The sequence below is a fragment of the Anas platyrhynchos genome, chromosome 29, assembly GCF_047663525.1.
Source record: "Anas platyrhynchos isolate ZD024472 breed Pekin duck chromosome 29, IASCAAS_PekinDuck_T2T, whole genome shotgun sequence".
NCBI classification, from domain to species: domain Eukaryota; kingdom Metazoa; phylum Chordata; class Aves; order Anseriformes; family Anatidae; genus Anas; species Anas platyrhynchos.
In genome coordinates this window covers 450,770-472,757 of record NC_092615.1, presented here as the reverse complement: position 1 = coordinate 472,757, position 21,988 = coordinate 450,770, and the positions used below count along the sequence as shown (strand labels likewise).

The 21,988-nt window shown below is 49.9% G+C and overlaps 1 protein-coding gene across 5 annotated transcripts; it reads left to right on the top strand.

The window, feature by feature from the left end:
- Nucleotides 1–121: 121 nt before the first annotated feature.
- Nucleotides 122–21,691, top strand: LOC101796873 (uncharacterized). Of its 5 annotated transcripts, none has more exons than XM_013097082.5 (5): nt 122–387; nt 9,580–9,682; nt 15,363–15,447; nt 16,193–17,384; nt 20,075–21,691. In XM_013097082.5, the coding sequence occupies exons 3-5, from the start codon at nt 15,445–15,447 to the stop codon at nt 20,908–20,910; spliced, it is 2,031 nt and encodes a 676-aa protein (XP_012952536.4). In that variant the 5' UTR covers nt 122–387; nt 9,580–9,682; nt 15,363–15,444; the 3' UTR covers nt 20,911–21,691. The 5 variants fall into 5 exon arrangements, with proteins under 5 accessions (XP_012952536.4, XP_012952539.4, XP_038025041.2 ...); XM_038169113.2 differs by lacking the exon at nt 122–387 and adding an exon at nt 4,624–4,644; XM_013097085.5 differs by lacking the exon at nt 15,363–15,447 and having other exon boundaries at nt 123–387.
- The last annotated feature ends 297 nt before the right edge of the window (nt 21,692–21,988 follow it).

The window sequence follows — 21,988 nt, the reverse complement described above, 5'->3', positions numbered from 1 at the left end:
GAGAGCGGGAAGGATGCCGAAATGCCACACCGGTCCGCCATCTTGATTGGGGGCAGGGCATGGGAGAACGGCGGTGGCAGCCATCTTGAGTACGGGCAAGGGCGCCAACGTGCACATTGTGTCGTCATCCGCGGCACGGCCCGGGGCCGCGGAGGCCGCCATGTTGGTTGCGGGCAGGGAAGCCGCGCGCCGCTGCCCGCCGCCATTTCGAGTAAGGGAGCCCGGGCTCCTCGACGAAATTCGGGGAATAATTTAGCGCTGCCGGCCTGGGATTGTTCACGGACTTGGACGGCGCTTGAAAGCTTTACTTAAAACATAAGGCAGATTCTGTTTGCAGTTAATGTTCTAAGGATAAAGATTATGCAGTGAGTGGCAAGGAGCTGTGAGGTAAGCCCCCACCTGCCCGCCCTGCCCAGCGCATTTCTCCTCAGCCCCAGTTCTCACAGAGTTTGTGGATAAAAGCAGCTCTTTTCCTCGTCAGGTAGAGCCCAGTGGTTAATTAGATAAGCGAGTTTCACGCTTACTGCCTGTAATTGCCTGTGGGCCTTACTTCCCCAGAGGTTCAGGTGAAATCCATGGGTTTTCTCTCCTGGGGGATTTTCAAACCCCGAATTAAAATCATGTTTGGGCCATCTAGGGTAAATTTAATGGGTTTATGCGTATTAGATACTTTCTGTGCTCCCTTAACAATAATTTTCCAACTCATTCATGTGCCACGAGATGAAGGTTCTCAAAATAAATCAAAGAAACCAACACATCCCCCTGGCGCTCTCCGGGACCTGACGCTGGGTGCGATAAATTCGCTTTGTTCCTGGCCCCAAACAGGCCCCGGAGCCCCAGGATCCCGCTGGAGGCCGAGCAGATCCCGGATCAGCCCCACACATCCAGCAGGAGCGGCCGGTCCTTCCCCACTCCCTCCTCTTGGTAAAGCTGTTTGCTCCCCCAGCTGAAATGCTGTGTGGCGCTGTTTAAATATAGGCAATATTTGCTCACTGGGAATTCTACCAGCGTTATTTATTTTCCTTGCCTCGCTTGTCATAAACCTACCCGTCGACTGCAGCACCAGAATTAATTGTCCCAGGCCTCCCTACGAGTCCCCTGTGCAGCGCTGAATCAAATATCAAACGTTCAGTCCACATTGATCTCGGATTCATTAGCGGCAATCCTGTTGTGAGAGTCTCTAGGCAACATAATACTGGTCTTACTGCAGAAAGGATCCTTGGTTCCTCACCAGCACACCCACTTCTGACATTTTTTGTGGAAACAGTTGTGTGCTTCTGCCAGTCTGCCTCTGATGGAAGCGGCTGAGCCGTGCCAGCAGTGGTGTCCTTGTGAAGGGTTAGGGAAGGATTTAGAAGTGCAGATTGAACTTGGAGTCCTGGCCTTGGGCAGTGTTCCTGCTCAGTGTCAGGTAACGCTGACAGGTACAGACATGCCTTTTATATTCCCATTTCTTTCTGAAGCAGATACTAAACACGTAAATATAGCAAAAAAGCTTTTAAAAACGTGAAACCAGCTATAATTTTCTCTCAGACACGTTACTGTGTTGGTTCCTATGGCCAAAGACCTTATCTTCTCAGAGTGGGGCAGTGGTCAGATAGTTTGGATGTCAACCTACTGCACTGCTCTTGTCACTGTTTGTGACATGCAAAAGCTTCCAAAAAGCTTGGGTTTCACCAAGAGCTGGTAGCTGCTGACTCCCATATCTTCGCTTTATTGGGCTCCTGGCCATTTGGCCCTCACACAGTGCAGCAGTGAAGTTTAAACTGGAGAAAAGGAACGTTCTTCCTTGGCACTCCAGGCGACCAAAGGTCCTCCCTGAAACCAGAGTCACTTTGCTGGGTACTGCACCTGAAAGGAGGCTCAGCTTGTGCTACTGATAAGAGATTTACAACTTAGATCAGGCAGACTGAATGGGAAAATGATGGGATTGTGTGATTCACTTCGGAGGGGTTGAGCTGAGGGCTGGAGAGATGAAGTGATTTGATCAAAGCAGGGCGCGATTTGAAGTCTCATTTCAGAAGCCATAACACAGTTTCTTGAGCTGTGCCTACTTTAAGCTCTGTCTCCTGTGGAGGGGGTTTATTCATTGTCCCGTCAGGACAACCCGTTCCGTATCCTGTAAGAAACCCCTCTGCAGCAGAGGGGAGCTCGGAGGCAGGATCCCTCCTTTTTTAATGTGCAATCTTTGAGCCCATTTGTAAAGAAGCGCACCCTAAAGACCAGTACCCCAAACATAACACCAAGACTTTGAAAAAAAAACATTAATGCCATATACTAATTGCTGGTCAGAATGATACCTGACTTCTTAGTGGCTGTTGAGATCAGTTTCTTGCCTGTGCAGATCCACTGCCTGTGCAGACGCTTTTCAGATATCTTTGGAAAAGCAAACGCGGGGGGATGCCATCAAAGAATTAGCACTGTGCTGTGCAGTTCTGGGCTAGCTTAAAAGACTCTTTGAGGGTTTGCTCAAGCTTTCTCAGATTTTCTGGCAGAAATGCTGATTATGCAACGTTTTATCATCTTCCTGTAATATTTAACAGAAATTTTAGTATCCTTTCAGATACAGTGGGAGCAAACTGACTAAAGATACTGCGGGGTCATGGACAGTGGTTCCTTGGGCCAAACAGGAAAATGCATTTAAGAAAAAAGTCATACTTTATACAAAAAAACAACTGGGAGAAGGACACGTCTCCGTGTTTCTTTTTGTTTTGAAAAAGAAACCCACATGAAAATAGCCGTGTGAAAAAAAAAAAAAAAACGAGGAGGGAGAAGGGAAAAATATGAATCAGCTTCTTTTGTACAATCCAGCAAAACGGGCCCAAAACGGGCCCACCCTCCCCCAGGCTCCGGTTACTCACAGCTAGGAAGGCCTTGAGGGACACACCCAGGTTTTTCTTTTTTTTTTTTTAGGCCCTTCCTGCCCATGTTATCTCTTTGAATTTGTTTTGCCGTACTGGGACGAAAAACTCTGGGAAACGAAGGAGACCCTTTTCCTGCCTTTTTTCTTTGTCTTTTTAAAATAGCCCTGGAGCTGCCCCACAGCCAGAGAACACCTCCCCTGTAACTGTATTCCTTCGCAAACCAGGAAGTTTTTTCCCCTTCCCCTTACAATCCCACCCTCCCCGTCTGTCAGTGAGTTAAAAACAAGAACCCCCCAAAATACGCTCCGTGCTCAGGAACAGGAGCCGTAGAGGTGCGAGCTGGTGCTTTGCCCAGCTGTGGTTTTTAACAGTTTTTTCCTGCAGCCTCCCCTCCTCCCCCATGATTCACGGCACCCTGCGAGGTCCTAAACCAGGAAACTCGCTGGCATAGAACTCTGCTTCCCGTCTAGTCCCAGTGAATTTGGGGGGGGCAGGGGTTGTTTTGAATACTTTTGCCTCTTTTTGTTGCTTTTATTTATTTTTACCCACTTTTAATTAACATGGCTGTTTTGTTTAAAAGTGTTCGTGCAGTTTTGTAATGTCTCGGGGTGCCAGAACATTCTTTTGTGCATCGTTCACGACGCCACACCAGGGCTCTGGCCGGGGTTAGCCCGGAGCTCGCGGGGCTCCCGGTGCCGCCTCGATCGGCAGAAATACTGGCGTGGCTGCTCCTGCGCCGGGCAGCTCGCACGTGGCCCAAAACTGTTGAGAAGAGGGGGTTCGTACTCAGCCCTGAGCGAGGGAAGGGGAAAGGGGGGGGACCAGCAGTGTTACAAGCGATGTAGGCAGAAAGCTGGGCTGGGGGTGTGAGCATGCAGAGGAGCGGTGGGCAGCCGGCTTCGTTAGCTCCGGTGCTTGCAGAAAGCTCACTGATCTGCAGCCTGCTGGTTTTAGAGCAGCACACACCGTTAGCAAGGGAAGTGTTTTTTTTCCACTGATCCATAAGAATTTGGCACTGTGGAGTGTTACCAAAAAGAGCACCAGTGGGCGGCTGATCAATACATTGGTCAGGAATCGAGCTTCATGCACCTCCAGGACTCGTGCAGCTTTTACTGCCCGTTGTGTGTTCTGCACTCACCTCTTCATGGGGCTGACACGCCGTACCCACCGGTACTTTGTGCTGCAAGTAGTTGCATTGGCCTAAAGTTGTAGGCATAATCACAACAACTCGTGTTTTATGTCTTTTCTTATCCCTAATCTATGAGAAAACGAGACTTATCTGTGTGCCGGCCTGTCGTTATCAGTCCCTGTTAGTTCAGAACTTCCCTGTCTTTGCTGCTCCTCGCGGATGCCTTCGGGTGACTCATTTCCTGCGAAGGACGGACCAGCCATTTCCTGGCTATTGAACACAGGACTTTTTTTTTCTTCCAGCCAGGGTTGGAGCAGATTATTCTATGGTTTGATTATGCCGCTCCAGCTTACACCGAGCTGCAACTCTTCACGGCAGCTTTCTGAGATAATTAACTGTCAGCACGTGCTGCTCGGGGATCACGCATTGCCTCTGCTCACTCAGGCCGTAGGCTCTGTGATTTTGGGTGTGGAATTCAAATAATTCTATCAGTCCAGATTGAACAATGCCAGCCTTCTAGTCACTGCAGTCAGATTGTTCTCTTAATCCAACTGACTTCAGCTCGTAAAAATGGAGCGTTAAAAAAGCGCCGTAAGGCAAGGACACTGACCCGACAGCGCGGAGCTGAGCCCAGGCATCTTCAGATACCTTGTAAGTGGCATCAAGACTGCAGATGGGCTCTGGAGAAATCAGGTGTAGCGCCCGTGTTGTTCTTTGGTGGACGACTGGGCCAGCTTCTGCATTGTTCCTGCGCTCGTAACCCTGTCTGTTTCCTCCAACCTGTGTTTCCAATTTCCTGAGCCACTCTTTATTCATTCTTCACATCGCGATCCTAACTGTTGTGGACAGCTTGATCCGACGTCACCGAGTTCAAAGAGCATCTGACCAGCGTAATTCCAGCCCGAAGCATGCCAGCTCTTTCACGCAACTTTTTACTGCTCTTTTTTAAATTACTCTTTTAATCTCGTTTCCCAACATTTGCCTATTTAGATTCATTAGCCTGTCATACATCTGTAATGTTTGGGAAGAAAACCCACACAATAGGGATGTTGCCTCTTGAGTCTGAATGTAGCACATGTTGTAGGGATGATCGCTGAATAATTCATCCCCTCAATGATTTATTCATGCCCAGAAGCTGGATACCTCCTCTGTGACTTTCCATTATCTCAAAGAGAATGCAAGTTCCTATTCAGCTCTACCAGCCTAAAAGTGCCGCCAGCACCCGCAGCTCGGTGGCCGAGGCAAACAGAGCAGGTGTGCATTAAAAACCACTCCCTTCTAATTTTCCTGCAACCTTTCTGCTCGCTAACAAACTCTTGCCATTCCTGTGCCGTCTTTATCAGCCTTGACTCAGAAATTAAACCACAGGTACGTTTCTTTGCAAATTCTTCAGAGAGGAAGGAGGGCGAGCGAGCCTGCTGAGCTCTGCTCCCCGCACGAACCGAGGCGCTGCAGGCGTGCTGCAGAATGTGCCGAGCATGGGAGGCAGACCAACAGGCCCTGACTCGGGCTCAGCGCTGCAGAGCCGATCTTGTTCTCCTGAAGAAATGTCAGTTTTATTTTCCATTCTAAGGGTACGGCTTCGGAGACAATTGGTAGAAACGTAACGAGATTGTTTCCTAGCCTCTCAGGAAACCCTGCAGGAAAGCTCAGCCAAGTAGCAGCAGAGCAGACTGATCTCCTTCCTGTCTCATGTGTACTGTCAAAAATACGCCTTTCGAGAAAGCTTGCAAGATGAGGATCTGAGTCTCCTGACCTAGGCAAAGATTTTGCAAGACACTCAAATTCCATTTGTCTAGAAAGTATGAAAGACGATGCCGTGTTTCAGCAGAGTCTCCAGCCCCACAGGCAACACTACCCCTAGCTGGCTGGTATGAGATTTCCTAATTGTTTACCAAGCAATCCTGACCGCTTTTGTCCTTGGAATAGGTTCTACATCAGCATAATTAAAAATGTCAAACATGCTTGAGAAACTCTCCAAGTTGCTAAAAATGAATGTGAATTTCCTCCCGACAGCCTCGCTTCATCTTTCCCTTACTCTGGCCTCAGCTTTGCAGAGTGGTCTGTTTCCAGCCCTTCAGCATAGTTTGCATTCCACTGCCAAGAATGAACATTTATTTATACAAACAACCATCCTTACAAGCACATCTCCCCTGCTATCCTAGGGCAGGGAAATAAACATAATTTGGGGTCTCTTCTGTGTGGCTGCAGTTCTACATTTCTTTTCCTTTCTTCGGAGGCATTTTCTGCAGTGAAGGATTAGTGCAGTTCAGGCACCTTCCCGTGCTACAAAGCTGCTCAGAAAGCGGCTGGAATGCTCTTTTCTTTCCTTACAATGATTTTATTTTATTCCACTCTAACGGTGCTGCCAGTTTCCTGATAAACCACTTAGGGGTCGTGATGGCTCAGCAGGCAGCTTTTCCACGAGCTCTCGCTCATGCTGGGACCTCGGGGGCTCTGCGTAACTCCAAGAGAAAGCCCCGAGTGCCCGTTTTCCTCAGAAACACCCCAGCAGGGAGTCCCTTGGTGGGTGCTGCGGCACCCCAGCTCTTGGGATGTGCAGCTGCTGCTCCCAGGTCAGTGGGGGAGCCGCGGCAGCCACCAGGCGAGCGGTGCTGCCGGGCCCCACGCGGCTCATGCATTATTTCTGAGGCTCTGCATCGCTCACCTGTTGGGCCGAGGGGCTGCTGGCTGAAACGCTAGCTCGTACCGACGTCTCCCATTGCATCTGCTACCTGAGTGGATATTACCCAGGTGCTGGGTGACTCCAGACAGAACTTCAGGCTGAGCACAGGTCATTTAAATGGAAGAGGCCCTAAAAGAGACAGATACACATGCAGAGCACCTAGACATGTGCCGTTAGGTGTATGTGTGCAAGCTGCTCCCCCTCTTACTGTCTGCACGGCAGGTTTTGCTGTGCCAGAGCCAGCTTCCATTCGCAGCCGGTATAATTGTTTGTAACTAAGAGTAATATTTAGATTGACAATGTTTACAGCTCCCTCCACCAGTGAATATGCTGATGTGGTTTTCTTGGGAAACCTCTCACTTGCTTTTCTAAAGCAACCTTCTAAGAAATGAAGCATTTAAGTAGTTTCCGAAGAATCCAGGAGAATGCTTTTTGAAAAATCAGAGCAAGACGGTATTTTACAACATACCCTTGAGACTATCTTTTTAGGAAGAAAACAGCTTCTTTAACTGTATTGCCAAACCAGTCTACCAACTAGCTCGAAGGGCTGAAGGACGAAGTTTTAGTGGCTACTTGGTATGAATCATTACCAAATATTTTATGGATCTTGCTCCTTCCTTATTGAACTTAACTGCAGCAAATCTTGCAGGCCCCAGGAAAGCACGACGTAGCACAAGGACAGAAGTGCAGAGACGCAACTTTATTCTGGAACTGCCAAAATCGTGCTCCCTCTCCTCCTCCTGTAATACTTGTTTGAGGTTCCTCATAGTTTATAGGTGCTTCAGCAGCACGGCTGAATTAAAGTCCTTGTTTCACATCAATTCCATAACAAATACTTCCAAATAGGTCTGAAGAAGTGATGGGACTGTCGGAGCAAACCAGCGCCTGCCTGCCATGAGGCCCGCACGGTCATCCAGGCTAATAAAGCCATCATTTTCCCAGGGCCTCAGCTCTATTAAACACAAAGCTCCAAATGATTTCCTACTTGGATCAAAGATGTGTTTGTTCCAGTGCCACTTAAGTTTAAAAGGCAATACTGAGACTGAATGAGATCTCCCCCGTGGCAGCTGCCGAGGTTCAATTGGTTTGTCAGTGCCGTAATTATGCAGCGGGCGGCTTCTGTTGGCGGGCCCATATGTTGCTGAGGGGTGTTAGGCACCGCAAGCAGTGCGGGGAAGCCCTGTTCCCGCAGCTCAGGGGCCTGGCGCTGTGGGATGAGGGCTCGCCGATGCTTCAGGTGGTGGAAATGGGAAGAGGTGGTGCAGGGATTTCAGCGTGGCTCTTGTTTGACAACTAGATGGAAGCGATGAACAGAACGAGTAACCTACCTCCAGTGTTTTAACTAGTTTTAACCAGTGCTTTAACACAGAGACTGACCGCTCCTGATGTTTGTGGAGTTACAGCTGGCCTCTGCAAGGGAGTGCCCCGCTGGGCGGACGCTGGGAGCCGTCTCTGGGCTCCACTCAGCACAGGACGGAGCTGGCTTCCTGCACAGCCAGCCACTGGCTCTGCCCCGAGCACTTCCCACCTGCACAGTTCAGGGCCTGGGTGCCGATGAGAAATACCCACCCGTGAAGTAGCTGTGTCCTTGCCCAGTAGGTTGTACACCAGAGTTGCTGTGTAACGCAGGTGAGCCGGTGCTAAGGCCTCCGGAGTAGTAAATCGAGCATTAAAAGAACATTGAGACGTGAACCTGCGCCACGTGGAGGCAGGGAGGATTGAGAGCGCTCAGGATCTCGGTTGCCAGAGGAACAAAGGAACTTAATATCCTTCAGCACGTTGAATATTTCATTTGGTGAGATGCTCAGAGGCGAGGGCAGTGAGTGCAGGGCGTGATGGCAGCGCCGTTGCAGCAGGGGCTTGGGGGGAGTGCTGCAGCACAGGGGCACGGGAGGCTGCAGAACTGCAGGCTGTGCACAGCTGCCTGCTCCGCACATACAGCGTGCATTTTCTTGCTCGATTAACCAATTCTTCATTTATTGAGAAGATATTTCGTTTCATACTGTGAGCTAACCGCTTCCTTCTGCAGCCACTTGAAGCCAGCTAGCAGGATTTGCCCTCCCAGGCTTTGCCACGAGGACTAAAGCACACGTGTGGTCAGCAAAGAAACAAAAAGGGTTTCATGTAGGCGGAGGAGCACGGCTGTGGCTGTAACCCAGCCCTCTGGCCAGCAGGCCTGCCTTCCCAAAAGCTTAGCCGTGCACAGATAGCTTATTTGAGGTACCCAGTTAGGCTCTGGGGAGCTGTGAGCCTAGGTGATTCTCTAAGGCACGTTCACTGGTGCCGGGCTCATCTGAGAGCGTGCACTGGAAGGCCCAGGAAGAGGCTTTGTGGTGCAGGCCTGGGGAGGTTTCCAAAACCTCCCAAAACGTCTGTACAGAAACACCTTTGTGCACTCAGGGCAGTTACAGCAGAGAACTGCGGATCTGAACCCAGCTATTGACTCAAATTTTGCTTGAATCTGGAGAGTGGGCTTCATTGTTTGCTCTTGCTCACACAGAAAGTGTGCTATCGCTGCTGCAGGACAAGGGTTGGCAGCCTCTTAGGGCCGTTATGCCAGAATGTATTTTTCTTTTCTAAATTAATGGTTAGGTGTGCCAGTGCTAGGTTTCACTGCTCCTCCAGGAGGCAAGATGCCATCCAGCTGTGGTATTTTTCATCCGTGAGACTCGGTTCCTGCTGAACGCAGCACTCAAGAGGGAGACAAACCGGGAGCCGCTGCCTCTTAGGGTGCCTCTCCAGATACCGCTGATCCCAGCTCCTTGCCCCTCAGAACCTATAAAAAGTGGCTGCAGACTCAGCTCGGGGCAGAGAGCCTGCTGTTTATTGCTTCCATCCCACACCAATTGGTGTAAGATCACTTCCTCAATCACTAATGCCTCCTTTCTCTCGTTCCCTAGGCCGCCCTGTCCTCTGGGTCCCAGTGGGATTCTTGCCCTCCTTCCCCAGACTGCCGTGCTCCATGGGAGGCTCCCTGAAGCATCCTGAGTGACTGTGCAGGAGGTAAGGGCCACGGGGGCACTTCCAGACACAGACAACAGGAGAAAGCTGTGTAGAAAAAGGCTGCAAAGGTGGAGAGCCTGCGGGGCTCCCAGGTGTCCTGTCAGCACAGGGCCAGGGAGCACGAACCCATGGATTTCCCCGCAGCCAAGGGCTGTGTGTGAGGGACAGGCACCGCTCCCTTCCTGGACACCACGCCGCGGGCATCTGCGTCTGCCCGAGACCCCAGCTGGGCCTTTAGAGCCCCCCTCCGAGGCAGCGCGCCCCCTGAACGCCCCCTGAACGTGCCTCGTTTGCCAGAAGGCTTCCTCCTCGCCCAGGAGCCCTGCAGCACCTCCGAACCCTCACAGCCCCTCGAGACACAAGGAGAGCCCCGAGTCCCCGCGGCCTTAACGAGCCCCTGAGGGCGGCATCGTCCCCTCCTGCAGCCCCCGCTGGGGCGCGGGGACACCGAGAGGCCCCAGGGGGAGCAGGAGGCGCGGGGCGGCCGCGTGGAGCCCGCCCCGGCACCGCGAGGGGCGGGGGCTCTGGATGGGGGCGGGGCCTCGCGGCGTGGGCGGAGCCTCATTGGGTGGGGGCACGAGGAGTGGGCGGTCCCGGGGGCGTGGCCTCTGGGTGGGCGGGGCCGGGCGCGCAGGCCGGCGGCCGAGCCCCCCCTGGCGGGGACGCGCCGGCGGCTCCCGGGCCCGCTCCCGGGCCCGCTCCCGGGCCCGCTCCCGGCCCCGCTCCCGGCCGTACCCGAGCCTCCTCCCCCCTCTCCCCCCTCGGTTTTGCGTTGCGGCTCCGCGAAGCCGCCGGTGCTGCGCTGTGACCGCGCCGCTGGCCAAGCTGGTGCCGCTCGGAACCTCACGCGCAACGGGAAAAGGAACATGAAAGCAACAAAAAAGGGAAAATCAATTACAATCGCTACGGAAAATAACGGCCCACTCGCCCCCGCTGACACCAGCTCACAACCGGTGGCGTGAGCGGGATAAGGAGCAGGGTCCCTGCCCCGTGCCCTAACGCTCTGTGCAGTAACGGGTTTGCCCTACTCACATTTCAGCTTTCCCACTTCTTTGCAGGGATCTAAAATATTAGGGCCTATTTATAGCAGTTTGTGATTTCAAATTAATTTTTTCCTTTACTACATCTGTTTTTAGTGGTTGATTACTGTTGGTTGGACCAGGCGATCCGTTGCCAGCTGGCTGCAGGCTTTTATTGGCTCTGTTTTAAGACGACTTGATTTAGAGCTCGGTTACGTTACAAGGACAGCAGCTCTGTAATGCAGACCCTCAAGAGAAGAGATAATTAAGACTCAGCTGAAAAAAAGCATCCAGTTCTTTAGACCAAAATACTCCTGTTTAAGGAATGTGATTGCTGTAGGCTGTTCAATAGCCGTCTCTCAGAGCTGGTGCACGCAGTTACACCCTGCCCACTATCAGGTGTTGTTTTCTGCCAGCATCTCTAGAAATGGAGCACTGCCACCTTGTAGTGAGCGTGTCTTGGGAGCTGCACTGCTGCAAGCAGGGCAGGAGGAGCAGTGGAAGGATACGGTGGAGCAGGAAGAGAGCTGAAGAGGTGCTGAGAAGGCTCCGGCATAGCCAGGAGAAGGAGAGAGACACTGACAAGTACGGGAAGAACGATGTGCTGGGAAATGATTGATCCACCCCAAAGATCCACCCCAAAGGCCCTTGCTAAGAAGCGGTGGGATAAGTTCAATGACTTTTAGCACCATGAGCTACTTCTGCTCTGCTCTCAACTTCCTCCTTGCTTCTTCTAAGCGGACACGGGGAAGCACAGCTTCACCCCTCCTGCCCAGCCGCCACGTGCCCCAGCGGCACCCCTCGCCCCTTCCCAGGGCTCTCTGGCAGCCCGTCCCCTCCCGTGCGCCCATTTCACAGCTGTCCCGTGCTGCTGCACCCCTGGTGAGCTCTCTCAAGTGAGCAGGAGCAAACAATTCATGCTGGGGGCAGGGGCTGGGAGTCACGTTTAAGAACTGCTGTTCTGTATCCTGTTGTTTTCCTACCGGGATTGTTCCAGTTTCCTGCACTGTCTTATCTAGAGCTGGAAAGGCAAAGCGCTCTTATTTACTTGCTTTGTGCCTGCCTCGGGTTTCTAATCTGTGAAGCAGACTTATAAAGAGACTTCAGAGAAACACAGCTAGCACTATTACAGGGTGGAGGGACAGGAACACCGTGGTTAAAGGGCTTGGAGAGTCCATACAATTAGTTTCTTTATTTAGTTATCCTGCTTGCATCAGCCTGTGTGTCACAGAGGGGTTCAGACAACCTTCAGCATAACGTAACGCTGCATGGAGTCCACTGGAATGTGAAAAAGTACAAATTTTCAGGTGATTTCCATATACAAACCTTACAAACAAATGGTTTTCAGAAAGTTTGTCAGAAATGGTTGAGTATTTCCCCCCCAATGGCTCAAACCAGGCAAAAGAAAGTCTTAAAAGGGAAGAAGCATTTCAATGCTTTTAGTCAGCTTTGAGTTTAAAGAGCTCTCCTGAAATGCTGCAGACTTCTGGGAAATTATCTCTGTGTTCAAGAAAAAGTGGCCAAGTGAAGTAGGCATATATCGTGCTAACATCTGGAAAACCTTCAGCGTGGATCAGGACCATGAGACAGCAAAAGCTTGTAGATTTTTTTTCTTAAACATTTTTCTGTTTCCTTCTAGTGAGAATCCACTTAGCATGAGTTCACTTAACTGTATCAGCACACTAATTTTAACCCTATTGGCTAAAAAAAATAAACAAAAACATTTATCAGGCAGCTGTGGAATGTCCTGTTTTTCTGCACAAAGGTGTGGGTTCTGCATGCGGTGTCCATTATCAGATGGGAGCCTCTCCTGGAAAGACAATTAAAATGCTGCCTCGCTCACAGCCACCGAACCAGGCCTGAGGTTTCAAAACAAAGCTCAAGCCCCGAGCCCAGAACGTCTCCCCCGTGAGGATCCTGGGTTTGCTGAAGCCGGAGGCGTTGGGGCAGCAATCGTGACTGATTTTTGTTGACCGAAGCGATGAGACCTCTGCCACCTCAGCCCTTTGGGGTAAATACATGGTTTGGTTTTCTTCCCCTGCTCAGCTCTAACTGTAAATCCAAACTTCCACTTCACAGCGTCTCTGGAGGTACCCTCAGCTCATGTAAATACCAGCGCAGGAGTGGGCTGAAGAAGTGTCCTTAGCTGATCACCAGAGTTTTTATTTGGACCTAAATATCAAGAGAGAAAAAAAGGCTTTTTCAGTGGGATCAGGAAAAGGAAGACATGTGCTCGGAGATAAGGAGAGATAAAAGCATTCCATTTAAAGACACCCGTGATGGAAATCAAGATGTTCATCTGCCAAGTCCATAATTTCATGGCCTCATGACCACAGAGCTTCCGCTTCTGTTACCTTTTCCCACACTGTGTGTAAGTGCCAGATTGTCCAGGCAGTTCAGCTCTTTGGGGAGAAATTGCTCATGTTGAAGTGGAAGATAAAACTCATCACAACTTCAGAAAGAGCAGAAACATGCCCAGGAGCAGGGTGCTGCAGGAGGCTGTGAACCCCCTGTCCTTGGGAGCTTTGAAGGCGAGCACCTCTCAGGAGGAGCCTGGGTAAAGCTCATTCTTCTCTTGGCTTCGATGGCCACCCGAGGCGCCTTCCAACTCTGTTCTCTAGGGCTCATTGGGAGCGAGATCATGGTGACCACACATCCGTACACCAGATTAACAGTTTCTGAGCTCAGAACGTGTTTGCTGCTTTAAAATTCCCTGGAAGCATGCCTTTGCTCCCAGAACGTTTTCAGGGATTTATATTTTTTAAAAGCAAGCAGCTTCAGTTAGAAGATTCTTTTAAAATCTTGGCTTTACATATTTCACAAGCTGGCATATGCAGACAGCAAAGCATTCTAGGCTAAAATTATCTGTACTATCATTAGGAAGCCATAAAAAGGAACACACGCAGTGATGCTAGCGTAAGAGCAGAAGGCTTTCCAGAGCTTTGCTGACATGCAGCAGTTTCACCCCCAAACAGGAGTGGTTCTGGTGCCTCCTGTTCAGTCCTCATCGGGAAGTAAAACTGATGTGAGGAGATCTGACCTGTGCTTTTCTTGGGGAAAGGAACAGTTAGTGCCACGACCTGTCTGCTGAGGTTACAGAGAGCCTTTCTTCTGTGCTTTGCTTTTGTCTCTTTCCTTTTCTGCTGGGCTTGTGCTGTGCCTGTGTCCAGAGCTGTTCCTTGTCCTGCAGGTGCTGGGCAGCGTGGCTGTCACCTGTGCTTCCCTCAGGACAGGCAGCTCGGAAGCCCGCACCACCTCGATGGTATTTTGTTTTCCTTCTGCTTGGAACGCTTAAATGTTTGCCTGGAAATTCTGCATGGCTCCTCGCTTGGGCGTTGCATCCAGTGAGGCACGCTTTGCTTTGGCATTGGCAGGCTCGCAGGCAGCGCGTGCTCAGCGCCTCGCCAGCTGGAGCCACGCAGCGTGGCCAGGACTCTGCAGCGTGCTGGTCGCCGGCAGCTTTGGGTCAAGCGAGCAGGGCTGCTGTAAACACGCTTCCAGGAGCTCTCCAGCGCAGGATGCTGGCCAAGCAGCAGTTCCGTGCTCCCTGGGATTTGTCTGTCGTGATCACAACGACCTCCTCCCACCTCTGCTCCCTGCGTCCCCACCTCGCCTCGCAGATGGGGCCAGCAGCCCAGGCGGCCACACTCATCCTTCCCAGCCTCCAGACAGGGCTGCTCGGCCTCGTCCCGGCCTCTCCTCGCCCTGCATGGGCCTGGCGAGCACGGCAGGGCAGAGATTGGGCACTACGGGCAGCAGCACAGCCTCTGCCTCAGCTGCTGGCACGTGAACAGATGGCTGCACTACAGCCGCTTCCCAGCCTGCGCGCCGGCAGGCTTCCCCTCAGTTTAACTAACATGCCCACGAAATAAATCCCTGCAGACAAACACCACATTCACAGAAGCGGAGCAGCGCTGTGGCTGTCAGCTGGGATGGGCTTCTTCCATCCTCTGCAGCTGGCTCAGAACAGGAGCGCCCGGAGCTGGCAGCCGGCCCCGAGGCTCGAGCTCAGGCGCAGGGCAAGGATGCGCTCACGGGAACTGCTCAGAGCCAAGGGAAGCGGCCTCACGTTCGGCCAGAGCTGCTCGCAGGGCCAGCCCAGACGAGATGCCAGTCCAGTGTGTTCCTTCTGGCATCTTTTGCCACCACTTATGGCAAAATTTTTAATTAATAATAGACTAAGCAGCCTGGGGTACGGGCTGCCATTAGGAACTATAAATGTGTGCTGGATCAGTCCCATAAGGCACGGTCAGGTTTCTTGGCTCAGTTGCAATATACACACCGACAGGAATGAACGTCACCTCTCTGACCTCTCCTCTACCTGTTACACAGAAATTGCCATGCTGCTCCAGACTACTCCATGGAAGTTTTCAAAACCGATGGGAGAATTTCGGATTTTCTCTAGTAAACATGAATTACAGATGCAGAGAACCCTTTAGCTAGGAAACTACCTCTTGTCAGTATTTGAAAACTCAGATAATGTTACAAGTCACTTCATGATTTCTGGCCCTTCTGTTTCTGCAGTTCGCTCCATTTGTGGAATTAAAGATCGCTAGCCACAGATTGTAATCAAAGTGCCCAAAAACTAGTGGCATCTGCTAGCCAGAGATTTTAACTATGTAATAAATATATTACATACACACACACAATGTGTATTTTAGGTTCTGAGAAGGAAAGGATATTCCGACAGTCACTTACTGAACTCCACCCGAACGAGCACTCGGTGAGATAGAAACCAGCAGCATGGTGAGTGTATTTTATGGCATAAACGATCCCATAGGTGATTCTTTCTAACAGAATCAGTTATAACATTAAAAAATGTAGATCTTTTAAAACAAATTTTAGATACAGGGGTGCAAGGTTCACTCTTCTGTCTCTGAAAAGCATCCTACAGACAGCTTCATGTGTCCGATTTCCCTTTGGTGCCAGGAGTGCTACCATTTCACAGTCAAAAGAGCGACGAGCCCTGCTGGCTGCGGGGAAGTGGGAGACTGAGAAGCTGATTCCTGACACTTCCCCGTTACATTTCCCATAAGGGAGTACAGAATTGGGTACAAGCTTGCTTGGATCGCAGGACTCAGCCCCACAGACAGCACTGCACTTCGCAAGGTGCCTTCCCATCCCCTGCGCTATGGTAGAGGCTTGGTGGCTCAGTGAGAATGTCGATCTCAGTGGTGCTGTGGCTGTAGAACACATGCACTGCTGCTGTGGCATGATAAATTCTTATGCTGAGCTACTTGACCAAGACTCTGAGCACATAAGTATGCAATATCTATTATAAACTTCTCGTTCCAGGACCATGCTCAAGTATTGAGCAAGACCTCTAGGTCTTCAAAGTAGACTTATTTTTTTTAAAGTACACAAATAGAATCAGTAGAAGGATCACTGATTTGGAATTATTACTCTGTTGAGGTGGGATGGAAACGGTCCCAGGACTGCTGTGTCATGCACATACTCTTCCACTTAATTTACTCCCAACATGTTTTTGCAGAACGAGAGCGTCAGTGCTGAAAGGTGCAGCGATGGCAGTTCACTCTGCATGGATCTTTCCAACCTTGTCACCTGGGCACACACTCATGGCAATATCTGCAAACAACTCCCAGCCTTGGAAGCGGTGCAGAGCTCGGGGCATCCCAGCAGAGAGAATTCTATCCTGTGGATGTGTGGGGGTGGACATGCGTATCACTGGCCGTGTGGAAAACTACACTTCAGAAGCAGAGAAGAGAATGAAGCTGTAGAAAAGAGAAAGAGGCAAACGTCCTGCGAGGCTCCATCGAGGGAAGCTAACTCAGGTGAAAAGAGGATCAGGGTAACGTCACCTTTTGAGAGGGCTAGAAGAGGCACTGCTGCCACAGGATCACGTAGCAGATCTCCAGGGGTCACTCAACAAAGAGATGACACAGTCTACATAGTACACAATGAACCAGCACCCAGAGAAAATCAGAAAAGCAGCAAATCCATGAAACCCTGCTTTGCAGCAGAACAGCATGTGTCCAGAGGTGAAATCAAAACAGACGCACATACAGTGAATCTAGGAAGCGATGAAGATCCACAAATCATCTCTGATGATGAACAGCATGTATCGGATGCAGAAAACCAAGGAGACAGAATCAGACAGAATATTTGGTCAGACTCACCACCAACTAGCTGTGTAACTGCTGAGGTAGATTTGCAAATGCATCATGATCAGAAGACTGCAATTCCCAAGCAGCCAGCTACTCCCACATCTGGCTTTGCCCACACAGAAAAGTCACCCTTAGCTCTTCTCTCTATTCAAAAATCCCCTGTAAGCAATCAGAAGATCCTGGAGAGCAGCTTCATGCATCAAGGTCCTCTTAATCCTGTGGAGTTCACAAGTGAAACTTCTAGAGCAAGGAATTCCACCGGGTCAGCAACACCAAAGGAACCATTAAAACAGATTTCTGTCTCCAGCACTGAAGCAAAAGCCCAACTAGAGGCACCCACCTCTGTGGCATTCTTTCAGTTTGAAACCTCTGTAGATGTCCAGCAGCAACTCCAACTGTGCTGTCCCGAGTGTGGCACACCAGGAACAGGCTTCAGTGGGAATGCTGCTGAAAACCCTCCTGAGGGGAGCAAACCATCGGTGTCTGAGCTTGCAGCTCATCACTCAGCCTCACTGAGCCCAGAAAACAAGAATTTGGAGCATTCATCCTCAAACAAAAGTAAGATAGTCTGGAGCTTTATTCCTGGGAGGGTTGGTGGGCATGTGGGTATGTTTTGTTAATCACCTGGAGGGGGACTTGGTAGAGCGCCAAAATCTGTATTGGGGCATCAAAATAAGTGCAGCTGATAGAGGGAATACTATTTCTACCGAAAGGGACTAAAAAACGTTCCTAGCTTAAGCAATCATCGCTTCAGTAGATGATGGCATTCACTGTGCTACCCGAATGTACACTTGGCTGTGGCCCAGCCTAAAATATCCAGTTTGAATACTTTGGTCTTTCATTTTGTTCAGTATCACCATGCAGCGTGTTGGCTGTACTTAAGAGAGAATCCCTGTGAGAAGCTGGAACCAGAGACATGAACTCTGGTCTCAAGAGAAAAAAGCACAAGGAAGTAACTTTTAAAGCAGTGAAATGGAGAAATTTGGGCTGAATCTCTGGCTTCACTGAAGTGAATGACAAAAAATCCCAGAGACAGCAATGGGACCAAAATTTTTGGTATCTTCCTACATGCTGTCCTTGGAATCCTGCTGGAGTGGGGGAAAATATAATTTCACAAACGTTAACTTGCGAGATCCACTGCTTACCAGGGAGCTTCCAACACCAAGGCTAAGTCACGCACAGTGTATTTTAAATGACTCCCTGTCATGAGAACAGCCCAGCCAGTGGCTGTTCTAATCCTGCTGTAGGACAGACACCGTCTGCGTGAGAAGGAACAGCTGGCACGCAGCGTGCAGGCACTATCACAACGATGCGAGCAGTGGGGAAACTATCAATAAAATTGATTTAAGTGATCATGTTTTAGGATATATGTTGTGCACCGGATCCTTGATGCCAGGTACATACACGTTACTTAATGATTAAACACCTCAAATAAAATGCAAATGCCCAGGATTTTAAAGATGCTAAGGCAGAGCCACAACATTTGCCTCTATGATTTGCATGCCTGCAGGTGGTGTCGCACAGTACCACCAGGTAAACTGCTGCCTCGGCATTTTTACGTTTTTGTCTGCTAGCATCTGGGCATAAACACGGAGGCAAACTTTGAAAATTTGGTTCAAGTCAGAGCATCTCTCTTCCTTCCAGTAGCTTAATGCCCTGGCTCCACCTAACAGGACGAGCGGCCAAGAGCACGCCTCTCACCTCCACGCACTGAGTCCCCTGACACCCGCGTACCCACACAGCCCAGCAGCCCCTAAGAGCAAGCAGGTTACTGAAAGCACGTGGGGTTTGTCTGTACCACAGTGGGTGTAGTTAAAGCACCAGTGGTCCTCCTCAATGTGCTCAGCGTTGCGTAGCCACAACAATGCACACTGGTGCAGTTGTTTTATGAGCCCTGTTTTTGTAATTGACAACGTACATCATCAGGAGGGACGGGGAATTCACCTGGGAACGTCTGTGCAATCGCTGTTCCTGTCAAGATAAATGGCTTATGGCTCAAGCGAGGCCTTTGCATGCACGTATTGATTTACAAGCCATTCATCTCTTCACGTAGATCAGTCAATAACAAAGGCAAAGCACCAGAACAGCAGCACGGGGATCAGTAGGGATCAGTAGAATCCACCTCAATCCTGCCACAGCATTTTAAGATAACAACTAAGCGTGTACAAAATAATTTGGTGTACAAAAGGGAATTTCTAGGTGTTGGCTCTAGAACCCTTTTTAATCTACCCCTCCCCAGCCCTGGAAAAGTCACAGGCGAGCAGATGGAGCTTTTCAGCAATCCAAAGAATTAATTTCTCATGCTACATCGAACTAGGTGGATGTGGTATTGCCATAGCAACTTGAGAAAGAACCCAACTGGAATCCTGGCAACCCTTTTTTAAAAATACACTTTTACTCATCTTTTGCTGCTTCCTTACTATTCACCCCTAACTTTCATTAATGTTTTTATTGCACAATGAGAGCTCTCCTGCCCTGGAGAGGTTTCCATGCAGGGGAACGCTTTGAAATGTGTTTTACATAGCATCTGCTACAAGGCTTTGAACATACGAGATGGATGCCACTCGGTCCCGAGGCAGATCACTGCACAAGCCAACTCCCAGCTATTTTAGCAGAGCCGAGCGTGGCCCCTGCAGTCACCACAAGGCACTGCCAGAGTAGCTGCAAATTGCTGAAGGACAGCGAGGCCATTCTGGACTGCTGGAGCCTCAGGGCCAGCACCGCAGCAAGTGGGTACGGGAGCGGTCCCACAAACACACAGAACCAGCTCTAAAGTCAGCGGGGGTGAAATTCGGTCCCTTGCCAACGTAAGGACAAGCCACCAACGACAACTCCCGTTTCCAGTCCTGTTGCTGTCCCAAATAGCCCATAAAACTTGCACCAGTGCTTTCCACCCCGTGAGTCCCACAATCCCATTCAGTGATGAAATCTCACCGGGCAATCATTCTGTCCCCATTAAACAGGATTCTAAAAGAAAGAGAATCTTACATTTACCTTGCTGATAGCATGCAGATTCACCAGGCAAGTGAGAAGGAACAGGGCAGGGAGCAGTCCTGCCTAGACTAGTGCTGTCAAGTGGTGCGGGCTGGCTGAGAACACAGATAAAACCAGAGCTTTAAGGGAAGGGGTCTGTGACAGTCTCAGTCTGACTTGCTTTTAACAGGGAGGTGAACATTGTTCTGCGCCCCCTTTTATTTTGCTGATCTTGCTAGTTCGTGCTGTTCACAGTGCTGTTTCTTATCTTTTAGATGGGCTGAAGAAGAAAAACCGGAATGCTGGCGACATCAAGATTTTCAGAGACTGGCTGGTTTTACACTGCCCCTCTGAAGCGCGCGAGATCTACAAGCTGCCACCTGAAGACCTCGATAATTACCTGGCCTGGTTCTACAACTCCGCAAAGAAACAAAACGGCATGGATTTTTCCGCCAACTCTTTGTACTTCTTCCAGAGCAGCATTGAGAGATACCTGAAGGATCACAACTACGAGTACAGTGTGGTTAAAGGAGCGGAATTCAGAACGTCTCAGGAAGCCTTAAAACTGAAGTATCAGCATCTGTCTCAAAAAGAGAGAGAGGGAGAGTGGACTATTTTAGAGAACCTGACGGATGAAAACGTGGATGTCCTTCGTAAGAAAGGGCTATTGAGTCAGTTGACCCCTCAGGGCTTTCTGCACCTGATGCTCATAAATATCATTAGGGGGTTTGGGGCAAGCACGCACAATCACAGCCAGAACCTGTACTGGGGACAGCTGGTGCTAAGAAAGGATGAGGCAGGGCTGGAGTACCTGGCGTGGAAGAACGACCTCCATGCAGAGGAAACTACGGGGGAAGCAGCTGCACACCTCTTTGCCAGGCCTGACAACCCAGATAACTGTCCGATCCAGGACTACAAGATGTACGCTAAGAAGAGGCCGCTGGACATGCTTCACGACTACGATCCGCTCTACCTGTCTCCCAAGCCCCTCTACTCCATGTGGGACCAAGTGTGGTACTGTAGAAAATCACTGACAAAATCCAAAATGGAAAAGATGCTGAAAGTTATTATCCAGCAAGTCAAAGGAACAAATATGAGGGCCAAGAAGTAAAGGTAGCCGCTGGTTTCTGTTGTGCCACTTGGCTAGGAGCCTGTTCCAAAGTATGTTTGAAAGGTTTAAGTAGCGACAGTTAGCAGAGGTTGAAGGAAACATCCATCCCTTCAGTGTCACCTTCCAACATCTACAGATTTGCATTACTTTAGCTTTCAGGAGAAGTGAAAAACTTCTATTGTTCTTTTTCTTAACAGAATTGGTAATTCAGTAAGTTAAATAAATATGAGAGTTCTATTTTTACAAACGTGAAAAGTTAACGTTCTACTCTATTATTAGTGACATGATAAAAAAGCTGCACTACCAGGGAGAGGGCTCTGCAGCTGAATAACAAGCTGCACTTGTATTTAGGGGAGCTGACACTTGCAAACTGTATTTAGTCTGCTGTGTCACAGCCTATCATAAAAAGATGAATACTGTGAGCTCGTTGTGGGGTGGAAGGAGGATGATGAAATACCGTGTTTGCCAGCTGCTAATCCATAGCTCATAGGAATGCTTTCAACAAGGTTTATGTCATTTTTCTTAGTGAAAGATTCATAGATTTAAGAAATTCTGACTGTTTTTAAAAGTTATTTAAATATCTGACAGCGTTGAAAAGTTTTATGGCCTTTTCCCCAGGGCACTAAGAATAGCCACAAAAGCAGCCTTCAGTAGGCTTAAACCTTGTTTCGGCTGTCCTGTTGCTGTTCGGTCAATGTACTCTTACAGTCCGGTTGTTGGAGTGAACTGTTGACATGTTCTAATAAAATTAAGTCTTACTTAGTACTGTTTGTCTGTTCTACAAGGGTGAACCAGTAAGCCTGAACCACCAGGTGACAGCTTCCCAGAACACCAGCACACTCACTGCTCTCCTCTGCAGCCAGCCTGCCGGTGCTCCTGGCTACAGAGCCGGCCCTGTGCGGGCTTTGGGCGTTTGAAATCCCCCTGAGCCCCCAGTCAGTGGCCAAGGTCTTCACCAGAAGCAGCCCCGTTCAAGTTTAACATCACCAAGTAACTCACAGGTGCTTGAGGAGCCATAAAAAGACAAACTCACTCCATCAAACGCTCAGAGCCTTCCAGCTTTCCTCGTGCTGCCCAC

Excerpts from the sequence above, each read along its gene's own strand:
- LOC101796873 (XM_021270590.4), top strand. The coding sequence starts at position 16,181 with ATGTTTTTGCAGAACGAGAGCGTCAGTGCTGAAAGGTGCAGCGATGGC. Across the intron at positions 17,385-20,074 it reads GCATTCATCCTCAAACAAAA|ATGGGCTGAAGAAGAAAAAC; the intron begins GTAAGATAGTCT and ends CTTATCTTTTAG.